General features: G+C 42.0%; 1 protein-coding gene across 1 annotated transcript; it reads right to left on the bottom strand.

Annotated features, from left to right (window-relative positions):
• Positions 1-1,094: 1,094 nt before the first annotated feature.
• GPR55 (G protein-coupled receptor 55) lies at positions 1,095-2,153 on the bottom strand. The gene has a single exon (XM_065928908.1). The coding sequence runs from the start codon at positions 2,151-2,153 to the stop codon at positions 1,095-1,097; it is 1,059 nt and encodes a 352-aa protein (XP_065784980.1).
• Between the last annotated feature and the right edge of the window lie 13,025 nt (positions 2,154-15,178).

The raw sequence follows: 15,178 nt of genomic DNA, 5'->3' as shown, positions 1-15,178 counted from the left end.
CTCTGTCGCCCTCTTTTCCTCCTGCCCTCAATTTGTCCCAGCATCAGGGTTTTTTCCAGTGAGGCGGCTCTTCGCATCAGGTGGCCAAGGTATTGGCGCTTCAGCATCAGTCCTTCCAATGAATATTCAGGGTTGCTTTCCTTTAGAATTGAATGGTTTGATCTCCTTGCAGTCCAGGGGACTCTCAAGAGCTTCTCCAGTAGCACAATTCAAAAGCATTAATTCTTCAGCACTCAGCCTACTTCATGGTCCAACTCTCACATCGATACATGACTATTGGAAAAACCACAGCTTTGACTCTACTGACATTTGTCGGCAAAGTGATGTCTCAGCTTTTGAATATGCTGTTAGGTTTGTCATAGCTTTCCTTCCAAGGAGCAAGCATCTTTTAATTTTGTGACTATAGTCACCATCTGCAGTTATTTTGGAGCCCAAGAAGATAAAATCTGTCACTGTTTCCACTTTTTCCCCAGCTATTTGCCATGAAGTGATGGGACCAGAGGCTATGATCTTTGTTTTTTGAATGTTGAGTTTTAGGCCAGGTTTTTCATTCTTCTCTTTCACCCTCATCAAGAGGCTCTTTAGTTCCTTTTTGCTGTCTGCCATTAGAGTGGTATCATCTGTATATCTGAGGTTGCAGATATTTCTTCTAGCAATCCTGATTTCAGTTTGAGCTTCATCTAGCCTGGCATTTTGCATGATGTACTCTGCATATAAGTTAAACAAGCAGGATGACAATATACAGCCTTGATGTACTCCTTTCCCAATTTAGAACAGTTGTTTCACGTCCAGTTCTAACTGTTGCTTCTTGACCTGCACACAGGTTTCTCAAGAGGCGAGTAAGGTGGTCTGGTATTCCCATCTCTTTTAGAATTTGCCACAGTTTGTTGTGATCCACATAGTCAAAGGCCTCCTGCTTTGGAGAGTGAGAAATCAAGAATTCACCTGGGTTCTTCAGAGCTCCCCAGATATTGACACTGAGTGGCTTATGTCAAGTTGTCTGGGTTCTGGGAAAAGGTTTTGGGGCCACAGTGAGCAAAGATGGCATTCAAGTGAGCATCAGAGGGAGGGCACACCAGTAAATGTGCCACTTGTCAGCCCACCACATCAGAGCCCTGGGAAGGGATATCCACTATGGAATTCAGGTTGAGGTTTCCTTCCTCCAGGCATGACTTTTTCCCATGATTTTTAGCCATAGCCATGGTGGTCATGGTGTCCTGGTGGACTAGCTGGGTTCTGGAAGGCCGGTGGGCCATGATGTCCATGCGAAATTCTTTGATGACAAAGTAGTAGCAGAAAACATCCAGGCAGCAATTGAAATTGGAGAAATACATGGACAACTGCAGGAACAAGATAATATTCTGCTTGGTTCTGCACTCCACAATGAAGCCATTCCTCACCAGGAACTGCAAGAAGAAACTCAGGTGGACAGGGAGAAAGGAGACCACAAAGACAGCCAGGCTGACTGCAATAGTCCAGATGCAGGCCTTCTGCTGGACCCAGTCCCGGGTGTGGTCCCGACGGGCAACCAGAATGTGAATACTCCTGGAGGAGCAGAAACCAACGATGCTCATGGGAAGAAGGAAGCCGAAGATCTCCAAAGGGAAGAGGACCTTGGCGCTCCAGGTGCTATCAGACATGTTATGGAAGCACGTGTAATTTTCCCCATTGCTATGGAAGCTATAGACAGGAGTGCTTCCGACCCACACCAGCACCCAGATGATACAGCAGATCCCGAAGATCTTCCTGGGGGACCGGATGTGGCTGACCAGGATTGGGTACCGGATGGCCAAGAATCTGTCCAGGCTGATGAAACAGATGGTGAAGATGCTCCCGTACATGCTGATGAAGTAGAGGCACTCCACCAGTGTACAGAAGGGCAGGAAGGGGTCCTTCCTTTGGGACAGGACCATCTTGAACGGGAGGGAGAGCACCAGCAGGAGGTCAAAGACCGCCAGGTTGATCATGTAGATGGAGGTGGCAGTGTAGCAAGGCCACCTCTTCTTCAGGAAGGAGCTAAAGCCTCGGATGGCGAGCACATTGAGGACCAGACCAAGGAGGAAGGTAGGGATGTGGACAACCAACTGCACGGTTTTCATCAGCTCTTCCACATCATCAAAGGAGCAGTTCTTGCTCTGGTTCTGCTGGCTCATATTCCTTCCTACAATGTCAACAATAGATGAGATGAAGCTCCTATTACTTTCTAGAACTAATGGAGTCAAACGACTTTGTCAAGACTTATCAACATATCCCCTTTATTACACAGCAATCTATGCTCTCCGAATAACAATTAGAAAACACAGGAAGGAAAATCACCTTCTAACTCTGTTGCCCAGATGCAATCACTGTGACTTTTATATATATATATTAATTCCAGACTCTTTCTGTACACACACACACCCTCCTCCTGCCCCCCCCCCCCGTGTCTGTGTCTCTATCTTTTACAAAAACAGAATATGCATGACTATCTGTTCCCTTTTCTCCAATCAGAAGTCTTTCTGTTGAAAGTATCAGCAAGACCATAAGCCCAGACCCAAACTGGTTTCATCAAAGAGAGAATTTCACAGAACTGGAAACAAGAAAACTAGGGCACTGCTGACTTGAGCTGCAGATTGTACAGTTTCAAATGCTGTTTTCAGAACCCAGTTCCTCTTTGTATGTTGCCCCTATGCTCTGCCTCACTCTCACCCCGGAGGCTGGGCAGAGCTGACCCCACCCCTGTCTGTAGGACTGGTGGCAGTCAGTACAGCACATTCCCCGGGACACTGTCATTGGTTCATTTATAGGTCCAGGGGTGAATATCTGACCCAGAGAGGATGAAAAGTAATGAACCTCTTGCTTGGGTTTCTTGGAAGGGTGTTGGGGCTTTTTCTTTGGGATGTAAAGTTGAGAGGATAAAGTCTGAAGCTGCTCCAAGGAGAAAACCATACAGAGACTGGAAAAATATGGAAGAAAAAACATTTCCAAAGGGAGTGGAGTGAGGGCTTGTGCATGTGTGTGTGCTCAGTTGCTAAATCATGTCCAACTCTTTGTGACCCCATGGACTGTAGCCCACCGGGCTGTTCTGTCCATGGGATTTTCCAGGCAAGAATACTGGAGTGGGTTGCCATGCCCTCCTCCAGGGGATCTTCCCCACCCAGGGATCGAACCTCCATCTCCTGCATTGCAGGCGGATTCTTCACCACTGAGTCACCGGGAAGTGAAGTGAAGGTTTGAGTTCTCCCTAAAGCAAAGAAAGGCCTTTGAGCAGAGTGAAAATTAGAGCTGGCTTCAGGAACAAGAGGATCGAGGTTGTAGGTGTGGCGGCAGATGGTTACTGGATACCAGCAGATGGATGGAGATCACAAGCCCTTGGGAAGGCAGGAGTTGAGTATTTTTAAGACCCTGTATAGAATGCCATTCCCAAACCCTTTCTAACTGCTGGCAAAAACAGAAATATACATATATCTCTCATCCATTGAACACTATATAGTAAATATATAATATACATTATTTGGTGCCTTTCCAGAAATTTAACATTTTCCTATGTGCTAACTTTTCATATAGATTTATGTCATGGAAGATCTAAGAAAATGTACTGACTCATATTAAAAGCTTTAGACTCCTGTCGTCTGTGTGAATGACGCCTCCTGGAGTTGTGTAGTATAAGTCCCGTGTGTAACTTAACTGCTCCAACCTTAGGATGCCTGGAATAAATTAACTGTAAGCTGGCAGGTTGCCCCCTCCTGACTGAATATCCCAAACTATCCAACAAGCTTATATCAAAAAAAAAAAAAATAGCTAGAATAGTTTGAAACCAACAAGATAAGTTTCAAAAAATGACAAAAAGAACAGACAAGAACCCAATTTGGATCTAACTGATAGTGTCGGAACACCAAAGAGGAAGACTCATTTGGCTAAGATAAGTCACCTTCAACATCAGAAACAACAGAAAACCAAGAACCACAAAGATAAGAGCAAATACAAACTTGTGCTTAAAGAGATTTGACAAGACTGCAAAAAAAGAAACTTGGGGCATCTGTTTGGGGCTGGGTCATGCTCAAGCAGACTCCATGGGTGAACCTAGCTCATTGCTTCTGATTCAAAGATTAGAACTAAAGTGGCCAAGAAAAAAAAATTAGTGATGTTTAAAGGCAAACTCAAATTCAAGCCCAAAACGTGGCTGAATTGAAAAAATTGATGAAAAACAGAAGAAAAAATGGTTCTAAAATGCCAGGGCTTGTCTGAACTGACTGTACCAATTATTCATGTACAAGTATTCGTGTGGAAAAGATACAAGTCAGCTATCAGTGTCCTCCAGCAGGGAAATCCTAAAGGTCACATTTGAATTGCTGAACGACTTCAAATGTGAGCTTTTCAAATGTTAATTTCTTGAAGCTAGATAAGCACACTAAGGATTGGCAAAAAGAAATTAGGTTGGAAAAAAAATACTTCCAGTTAATGGTAGAGTGAGCAGAGAATCTGAAAAATTAATCCCCCTGAATTCCCTCTGAAAGTTCAAGGAAACCATCTTTTTAACAATCTTTTTTCTAAAAAGATCAGGAACTTCACTGGAATAAGTTTAAAAGAAACTGCTGCAGCAAGACATAAAAGTCTTTTTTTTTCCCCCCAAGAATGGGCCGCAAACAAAAACCAATCCACTTGTAGTAGGGGCTAGCAACGTCCCACTCTAGACCTGTTGTCTGGGGCTGTTGATGGCACCTGTTCTGGCCAGCTCTGGGATCTGCTGAAATCATCGGAATCAACTGATTGCACTGAAAGATGGTGCAGGGGGGAGGCCGAGAAGCAAATACTGAGATAGAAGTAGACATTTGACAGATGTATTAGGGGAAAGGCCAGTGAAGGATAAAGGGTGAGATAAGAGTGTACAGGCTTCCCTGGTGGCTCAGTGGTAAAGAACACATCTGCCAGTGCAGGAGATGTGGGTTTCATCCCTGGGTTGGGAAGATCCCCTGGAGGAGAAAATGGTAACCCGCTCCAGTATTCTTGCCCAGAGAATTCCATGGACAGAGGAGCCTGGCAGGCTACAGTCCATAGGGTCACAAAAGAGTCGGACAGGACTTATTGACTAAACAACAATAAAAATAGGAGTGGACAGGAAGAGCCCTCAGACCGCAAAGCAGTCTGACACCTGTGTAAGGAGAGAGGGCAGGAAGAGTTGGGTAGGAAGAGCTTCGGACCATGGTGCAGTTCTGAGAATGATGGGCCAGGTCGTCAAAGAGACCGGAAGCACAAGTCGCCTGTTCAAGGTTCCATGTCCAGCAGGAATCTCCCAGGACCAGTGCCTCCTCAGAGCCCCGTCACTGGCTAGAAGCAGCCCAAGGTGGGCATGACCCCAGTTGGATTGTCAGTCGCCAGGGCCCTGGTTCCAGCTTCATACCAGGAAGGAAATAAAATGAATGGGGAAAGGTCACGGATCAAGCAAATTGAGTCTGTGAACAGACATGCAGGGCCTGAGACGAACTTTGTTAACCACAAGCAGCTGGTGCCTTAGAGGTAGGCTGAATTATACCACAGAGAAGATGAGAACATGGATTAGAGGAACCATGTTTTATGCAGTTTTTGGAAAGAAAGCCACTCTCAGATGTCCTACTTACATCTTTGTGCTTAGTCGCTCAGTTGTGTCTGACTCTTGAGAACCCATTGACTATAGCCCGCCAGCCTCCTCTGTCCAGGGGGATTCTCCAGGCAAGAATACTGGAGTGGGTTGCCATGCCTTCCTCCAGGACTTAGCATCTTTAAATGTCATTAATAGAAAACCTTACAAACATTTATGAATAAATAAACCAAGTTTCCTGGAAACCTCTCTGAAAAAAATAACACCAGAAGAGTTTCAAGGGGTTAAATTTGAGCACAAGAACTTCATGCCCAATTGGGTGGCTATTCAGGTGTGAAGATCATAGAAAGCCAACTAGGTATGTATGGCTTCCAGGGGGGAAAGAAAAAAAAAAACTGCCTCCAAGAGGCAGAACTTTAGATATCCAAGAGATGCCAACAATAAAAGATGCAAAAATCAAGGTGGGCAAGTTCGGAGAATCAGAAGGAGGAAACTGGAAAGAGACCAAAGCTATGATGAATATAGTTACAGATTTAGAAGAAAAAAAAAGTAAAAGAGATCTTGCGTGCATGCTAAGTTGCTTCAGTCATGTCCAACTCAGAGTCACCCTGTGGACATAGCCTGCCAGGCTCCTCTGTTCATGGGATTCACCAGGCAAGAGTACTGGAGTGGGTTGCCATGCCCTCCTCCAGGGGATCTTCCTGACTCAGGGATCAAACCAGCATCTCTTGCATCTCTTGCATTGGCAGGCAAGTTCTTTACCACTAGTGTCATCCGGGAAGCCCCAAAGAGATCTTCCATGTCTTTAAAAAAAGACAAGCTGTAATACCTCAGATAAAGTAACGAAGAAGGAAGATGTTCTTGGGTCGCAGAGGGCAGGCATGACAGAGACTACTAGGACACAGTACAAAGAAAACATTCCAAAAAAGGGAAAAGTCATTGTTCTGTCTTCATTTTTTAACTTTGATAGTTACAGAAAGCATAAGATTTTTTAAACCTTGACCTAACAACTGACTATTAAAAACAAGATGCTTATCCTCAAAATCACTAAAGCTGATAAACAGAAACAAATCAGACAAAATAGTCAAGGAGTAAATAGAATGGGAAAAAGTAACCAAGCATAGAAATTACAACAATAAAATAAATTATATTCTCCAAATAAACTTTGAAGATTTCAAATTTTAAAAATTAACCAATGTTTTCAGTTCAATTACAAAATAAAATGCAATTCTTTGTTTCTTATAAAGGACACACTTACTTAATGACAGAAATATTCAGAGTAAAAGTCCCACAATGAGATAGCGGACAAATATGAGCAAAAGGAAAGTCCGAGTGGCAATATTCATACCTAGCACTATAGAATTAAAAATAAAACTACATATCAAGATTAAGAATTTATTTTATATTAATAAAAGAAAAATTGTGAAGAAAAATATAGTAATTTTATGCACTAGATGATGTTGTATAAAAGTACATAAAGTAATACTGTTAAAATTCAAGAGCCATTGGCAAAAATATGGCAGTTTCAGATTTTAATATAGAATGGATTTGAACAGATCAAATTGGCAAAATGTAAATTAGGATACAGAATTATATAAATAATATAATGAATATAATTTAATTAATAGCTCTTAGATTTGACTTTAAATAAATAAGCAAGCTGGTTTTTTCTCAAGTATCCAAGAAAGAGTTGTCAAGATAAATTACCTGTCTAGCAAGAACAAAGTTTTCCATTAAAAGAAAAGCAGAAATTTTGTGGGCTATATACTCTGACCACAATACACAGAAGCCTAGGAAATAAAAAACAAAATTGGCTTTTTAAAAACTAAGTAAAACCAGGATTATAAAACAAAATGCATGGGGCATAATCAAGAATGACAAGAGCTTTCCGGATTGATTGTTTAAAAAAAAATTCACAAGATGCAGCCAGAATTATTCCCAGAGATAAATACATGACCCAGACAGCTTGAATTCATTTTTTTTTCTTAAGGAAACTAAATAAATGATTCAAACAGTCAACTTGAGCATTTAAGGAAAAAAAGGAACACTAAAGTAATAGAGAAAGTGGGAAAATTTTTATAAAGATAAAAGTGAAAATAAAAGAATTAGCAAAGAGGAAAATAACCAGAATCTGTAAATTTAATTCTTTGGCAGAGAGAAGGTGGTGAAGAGTAAACTAAGTAATACAAATATCTCTAATAATTGTGATCGATAAACAAGATTCAATCAAAACTAGAAATGAGAAGGTGGTCTAAGAATAAATAGAGAAGAGAGAAAAAAATAAAGAGAAATTACCTTATTACTAATCCACTTAAAAAACTTGAAGTAAGTTGACAATTAGGGGCAAAACATAACTTACCACAATTAATACAAGAATTAACACAAGTGGTATTGATTAGATCAAAAACCATGAGTAAAACTGAGAGTGTTATCAAAGAATAAATAGATTTTAATATATCTAGAGGTGCGGGGCTCTAGCATATTTTAACTTTCAAGGACCAGATAATTCCCATACTCTATAAATAGTTTCAGATACACAAGATAATGATAACCAATAATCTGTTATGAAACTAATTTACCCAAACACCAAAACTTGACAAATGCAGCACAAAAGAGGAAAATTGCTCAAATGCTTGTATGAATATAAATGCAAATATCTGAGTTAAAATATTACCAAATAGAACTCAATATACTAAAATTATAACTCATTATTTTACCAAGTCATATTCACCATAGACATGTAAGACCTTTTTTCAATGTTAGGAAATTTGCTAATACTGTGCATTAAATCATTAAGACAAAAATGAAAAGCCATCTCGCTGTAAGATAGTTTTTCCACAAGTCATTTAAATGAAGGGAGAGAAGGCTATTTCTTACACCTGATAAAGAGTAACCTGTTCACATTAACAGCCAGCTTTGCATTTAATAGTTTAAAAAAAAAAAAGTCATTCTTATTGAAACTGGACACTTGTCAACACCCAGAGGTTCCAAATAAAGTGCTAAACAATTAACAGAAACAATAAGAAGAAATGAGGTATTCCCCTGAATCAATAATGCAAATGAACATTGGGGTGCAAGTGTCCTTTTGAATCATGGTTTTCTCAGACTATGGGCTTCCTTGGTGGCTCAGCAGTAAAGAATCTGCCTGCCAATGCAGGATATGCAGGGTCAACCCCTGGGTCAGGAAGATCTTCTGGAGAAGGAAATGCCATCCCATATTCTTGCCTGGGAAATCCCATGGACAGAAGAGCCTGCTAGGCTACAGTCTACGGCGTCTCAAAGAGTAGGATACAACTGAAAGACTAGGTCTTAGGGTATATGACCAGTAGTGGGATTGCTGGGTCATATGGTAACTATATTTTTAGTTTTTTAAGGCACCCCCATACTGTTCTCCACAATGGCTGTATCAATTCACATTCCTACCAACAGCACATGAAGTTTCCCTTTTCTCCACACCCTCTCCATCACGTTGATGGACATAGAGTCTGTCATACAGAGTGAAGTCAGAAGGAGAAAAACAAATGTCATATATTAATGCATATATGTGGAATCTAGAAAAAATGGTACAAATGAACCTATTTCCAGGGCAGGAATAGAAACACAGATGTAGAGAATGGACATGTGAACACAGAGGAGGAAGCGGGAAGGTGGGATGAATTGAGAGATTGGGATTGACATATATACACATGGTAATGTGTAAAATAGCTAGCTAGTGGAAATGTGCGGTGGAGCAGAAGGAGCTCAGCTTGGTTCTCTGTGATGACCTAGAGGGATGGGAGGGTGGGGTGGGAGGAAGGTCCAAGAGGGAGGGGATATATATACACACACATACACACACACACATATATATACACACATGTATATACACACACACACACATATACACACACACACATGTATATACAGCTGCTTCATTTCACTGTACAGCAGAGACTAACAGCATTGTAAAGCAATTAAACACCAATAAAAAATTTAAAAATCAATCAATAAAAAGGGAAAAGTATAAGAACAATAAATAAAAAATAATGCAAATAGGAAGCTTAGTCAATAAATGATGTTAAGACTATCAGTAAAGAATTCGGGTGCTAAAAACTAACTTTTGAATCCTCATCTCACACCAAGTAGAAAAGAAATTCCAAATTCATTAACGAAAAAACTTCAAGAGATCAAACCATAGAAAAACTATATGAAAACTTAGTGGCCAATTCATAAAAGCCAGTGGAAGGAAGGAAAAGCTCTTTGCAACTTAGAATAATTGAAAAGCAAAAGAATCAGAAAACAGATAGGACAGGTTTGACTGTATAAAAATTAGAAAATTTCTTTTTGTTTAAAAAAGTTTAACATCTAAGAATATACTGAAGGAAAGAAAATACAAAAAATAAGTTAGATAAATGATGTTCTTTTGCTATGAAAAGTATTAAAAGATGAGTAATACCAAGACGCACAATAGATTAACAGAAAAAGACACCAACGGTTTCTATAAGATTTACAAAGTAATAAATTTTTTGCTTATATTATCTAGAGATGCTGACAAGGATTCTGTATAATAATCATCAAAATGCTAGTGAGCATACAGATATGTACCCAACTTTGGGAAACTAATAACTTATATCACAAGCCCTAGAAATCCTTTTTAGGGTTTCATTCAGTGACTCTAATAATTTACCTTAAGTAAAGTATGAAAAAAAAAAAGGAAAAAATGTGTACGGAAATATGTTCACTTTAGCATCTTCTTCTGATAGCAAAAAATACATGCACGCATTTAAATGTCAACAAGAGCTCAATTTCACTACGGTAAATCTACTCAATGGAAAATTTTTGCCTGACTATATTATGTCTATGCTGACTATGTTAAATAAAGAACCCACAAACTACAGAATTATACATTCAGAATGATTTCAAATATGATTAAAAAACCCACGCATAGGGAAAAAACCTAGAAAAAAAATTTCCATATGCCAAACATTGGTTGCATTCAAACAGTTAAATGGTGAGTGATTTCTAAATCTTTTACCTTTATCTCTCTCTTTCTCTCTTTTGTGTGTGTGTGTTGTGTGTATTTTTCTAACTAATAATAAAATGAAAACAATTTTTAAATGGTTTACTGTATTAAATGCTGGGGCAAAAGAAGAAAACTAACAACAGCTTTTGACTCTCCCTTCAAAGAAGCAATGTCTGAGTGTGTATTGGAGGCACGGCGGGGGTGGAAAGAAGGTTTACACAGAATTTAAAGAATGCATTGAACTGAAAGATGCTCAGCTGATGAGCATCTTGCCAGGTCAAAGATGTCAACACATAGCATCAGAGGGACTAGAGAACAAAGCGTGATATGACAACGAATTGGACAGGTGAGAAACAGGTGCCACCTAAGAGACCAGAGAATAGCCACAAGAACCCAATCCATGATAAAAGCAAGTTTTCCTCTGTCTGCAGGTCAGTCAAGTCACATCATCAAAAGGAGGAGGAAGGACTTCCCTGGTGGCTTAGATGGTAAAGTGTTTGCCTACAATGCGGGAGACCTGGGTTTGATCCCTGGGTCAGGAAGATCCCCTGGAGAAGGAACTGGCAACCCACTCCAGTACTCTTGCCTGGAAAATCCCATGGACACAATCCACAGGTTCACAGAGTCAGACATGACTGAGCGACTTCACTTTAAGGAGGAAGGAACCATGTGAAAGAGACTCAAACTGCCAGATGATCATTCAAGGGCCAGAGAGTGGGTGAAGAGGAGGGAAGATCTTTAAACACAATTCTCCTAAAGTTGAGAGAGCTATTAATAGAAATAAATGTAGTCGTTAAACTTAACTATTTTCTAAAGTGGTTATTTAGGCTAAATTATCGTGTCTATTTTAAAGGGACAAAAGGAAGAGAAAATTCACCATAGAAACACAGTGAAAAAAACTACAATACCTCAATATAGAGAGCAGAGGGGAAACCCCATGGAGGTTTAGACAAATGTGACAATTACAATCAAATCATAATACTAACTAATAATTATATTAACTACCATACTTCCTGTCAAGGGGGGAATCTGATAAAAAAAATTAAAACCCAATCATCTTGTGCTGATAAGAAACACCCACAAAAAAAGGCATAAGCTGAGGAAAATGATGAGATAATCTATGGAATATCAGATACACAGACCACTAGAAAAGAAGGAAATGTGACAGTGTAATTTTTTTTAATACGGAGACCCTACAAAGTAAATGTTATAATAAACAATTAAAATATAGAATTTATGTTCCATGTACTTCTGTACATGATGGGAACAAGCAGAAATGCAAAACAGTAGAGAAAGAAATATAACGGTAGGTAGAGACCCTAATGCTCCCCTCTTAGAATATCATTGATCAAGCAGACAGAGATGTTTAGAGCTCTGAGCAGGTCAATTAATAATGTAGAACTAACAGATTAGTGAGGACCAAGTCATAAATCGAGGGAATACACTCTGTTATGGAGACTAAAAGTATCTTTCACCAAATTCATCCCATTCCTGGGTCCAGCCAAGGACTCCAAGGCAATGGCAATTTCACCCTTCGGTTTTCAGATCCTTTTTCTGCAGCCAGTAAGAAAACACAAGTATTTGCTGCAGCATTGATGGTATTAATCATAATATACAATAGGTATTTTCATGCATTCTTGTTGAGGAGTCTCTTTAGTAATGTGTCAGAGATAAAATCAGAAGTACAGTGCTGAAATATTGGAAAGGAACAAATATTTACAGATAAAACACCAATGAAGTCACAGCTGAAAGGAAGATTATTTCTAAGTATGCTTGCAGACAGGAAAGACAGTGAGAATTGAGGTGAACCCAGTTACACACAGACACTCTAGAAGAGGAACATGGGGGACATGTGACAAGTGGCCCTTGCATTGCACTGATGATCACCCAGGCCCCAGAGGCTGTCAGTCTGCAGGGGCGTCATATGGAGAGCCTAGGATGCCCCAACACAGGAGGACATGAAGCACTACAGTTGTTCAAAATTCATAAACGTATAGACATTCTTATATCTATTCTAGAGATGTCATATAGAAATGCCTCCATCATTCTGGAGATGTTATATCAGCATCTTCAAGGCCCAGGATGGGCTCCACTGTATGACTCCATCGGGCCATAACAGGAAGTTCCAGACACTGTAGGAAGCAGACCTATCTTCCACTGGAAGTCAGAGAGCAGACCAACTGGCCATGCAGTAAGCTCTCTGTCCCCAAGAGATATACAGGCAAAGGCAGAATATCTGTTTATTTGGAACATTATCAAGAAAATCCACATATATGAAAGGCTCTAAAAAAAAAAAGGCTGAAATAGAATATTCTGGCAATATGTGTTTTTCTAATGTTTGGTGAAGAGAGAGGAAACATCTTGTACATGAAAGAGGATGGGCCTGGAAGCCCCGAGGCCCCTGCTCCGCTTCTGCTTCTCTCTGGCTGTGGGGCCTCTTTCTGGCCTCTGTCTGGCTTCTCTCATCCACACACCACTGCTCAGCCCTGGGGACAGGAGCCCGTGGTGGCTCTCTGACTGCCCACTTGACCCCACGCTGGGCTGTGATTCTTGCAGCTGTCAGGGCCCAGGACTACTCACACCTCCAAGGACCCAGCACCCCTCCTGGGGCAGCCCTGATCCTGTGTCTGCACAGCCAGGGCATCTAAACCCAGCTGTGTGGCTCAGACCAAGCCACCCTTCCTTCCTGGAAAGTCCTGGCTTTTCCAGAAAACACCAGCAATGGGGAAAATGCAACCTTAGGTTGTTTGCAGGTTAAGAAGCTTCTCTTGTGCTGCCAGATCCTTCATCCACACAGAGAGCAGAGGTGTGAGCCAACTCAGAGGTGGGAGGGCCAGCTTGTGGCAGAGCGGCATCAGTACAGCTGGAGGGGTGCCAGGAGGAGCAGCCTCGCCTGAAATTCCAGTTTTCTCTGGGGAGGCAGTGGTGAACCCCGAAGGCAGAAAATAAACATTTATTTGAATACAGTCATCTGCTACTAACACCACAATGTGAGTAAACTCATCAGTTAACACCTGAGCTGGGCTTCTGGGGATCATGATTAAGATAGAACAGGACACAGAGGATGGAGCACACAGACAGAATCTCCGGGAGTCCAGAATTTTGCTATAGCTGCACACTCAGCTTGGTGAGGGTGGAGTAGGGGTGGGGGGTGGGGAGTGCAAGGACCAGCTCAGGGATTTGAGATGTGGCCAGCTCTGTGCTAAGTGCTCTAAAGAGGGAACTCAATACGTTCATCCCTGGGATGCTGTTATAATTATGCCCCTTTTATAGGCGAAGACAGTGAGGCTCACAGAAACCGAAGCACTCCCCCAAGCTCAAACAGGTAGTGCGGGGCCTCCGCTGGACTCACATTCTGGTCTCCCTCTTTCCTCTACCCCACCCCCAACAACATCATCAGCAAGCTGTTGTTGTTTTGTCTCTAAATTGTGTCCGATTCTTTTGTCTGACTCTTTTGTAGCCCACCAGGCTCCTCTGTCCATGAGATTTCCCAGGCAAGAATACTGGAGTGGGTTTCCTTCTCCAGGGGATCTTCCTGACTCAGGGGTCTAACTTGCATCTCCTTCATTGGAAGGCAGATTCTTTACCATTGAGCCACCTGAAAAGCCTATCACCAGCAAGGGTACCTGGTAAATCCAGGGGGTTATCCATCTGGTAAACCCCTTTCTCACTCCTTTCCAGCTGCTGGCACCACCCAACAGAGTCTGATCCCCTCAGACTCACCTCCCATCCTAAAAACCCCATCCCTTCCTTTAATCCACTTCCCCAAACTACCAGCATCATCTGTTGTGATTTCCCTGCTATGGTCAGGTGGGGCCACCTGCCAAGGGGGAGAGTCCCTGCTTTCCTCCAACAACCTCAGGACAAGGACCATAGCTCCTTTGCGCTTTATACCACCTCATGAAGATGATGCAAAACAGATCCTCAACAAAGACTTAGGAAATGAAGGAGGGACCGAGTGAATGACCTGTTCTGCAGCAGCTCCAAGGTGATAGGCATCCCCTGTGGAGCTGGGATGACTAGCCAGATTCGAGAGAACCAAGCCTTCTGTGGAGCCTGGGGCTACACCGTGCAGACCTCCGCCCCTGCCTCACCACCCTGGGAGCACACAGCCTAGTCCAGGCCAGTCCTACAGACTTTCCCTGACCTCCTGTTCTCCGCTTCCACTCGTAAGAAATGCTGTATCTTCCCTTCTACCCTCTCCAAGAGACACTCGATGAGGGCTGGAGAATAAGCTAGTTATAAGATATAACAGTGATCAAAGCTTACTGAATGCTTACGGGGTGGGCGGCTGTGGGACAAGCGCTTCCATCATTTACTGCTCCCAAGAGACCTGTGAGGAAGAAACTCTTATTGCTCCCATTCCCCTGAGAGGTACACTGAGGCCAGGGAAGTGACCCAGCTGGCAAGGGATTGGCCTGGGCTCCTGAGCGCAGCTCTAGCCTGCCGTGAGCACTTTGCTCAGCGGCTGCATGGTGATTCCTAGAGCTTGTCATCTTGGCCCCGTGGTGCTTTCCCGGCCCGGATTCCGGGGCAGCAGACAGCCGACCCAAGGGAGGGTGGTGGGGACACGCAACTCAAGCTCCCTTGGGGACGGCTCCTGGGCTGCCTACAGGGAG

This window comes from Muntiacus reevesi, chromosome 3, assembly GCF_963930625.1.
Source record: "Muntiacus reevesi chromosome 3, mMunRee1.1, whole genome shotgun sequence".
NCBI classification, from domain to species: domain Eukaryota; kingdom Metazoa; phylum Chordata; class Mammalia; order Artiodactyla; family Cervidae; genus Muntiacus; species Muntiacus reevesi.
The sequence above is the reverse complement of the archived record's forward strand: the minus strand, read 5'-3'. Positions and strand labels throughout refer to the sequence as shown.

Excerpts from the sequence above, each read along its gene's own strand:
- GPR55 (XM_065928908.1), bottom strand. The coding sequence starts at position 2,153 with ATGAGCCAGCAGAACCAGAGCAAGAACTGCTCCTTTGATGATGTGGAA.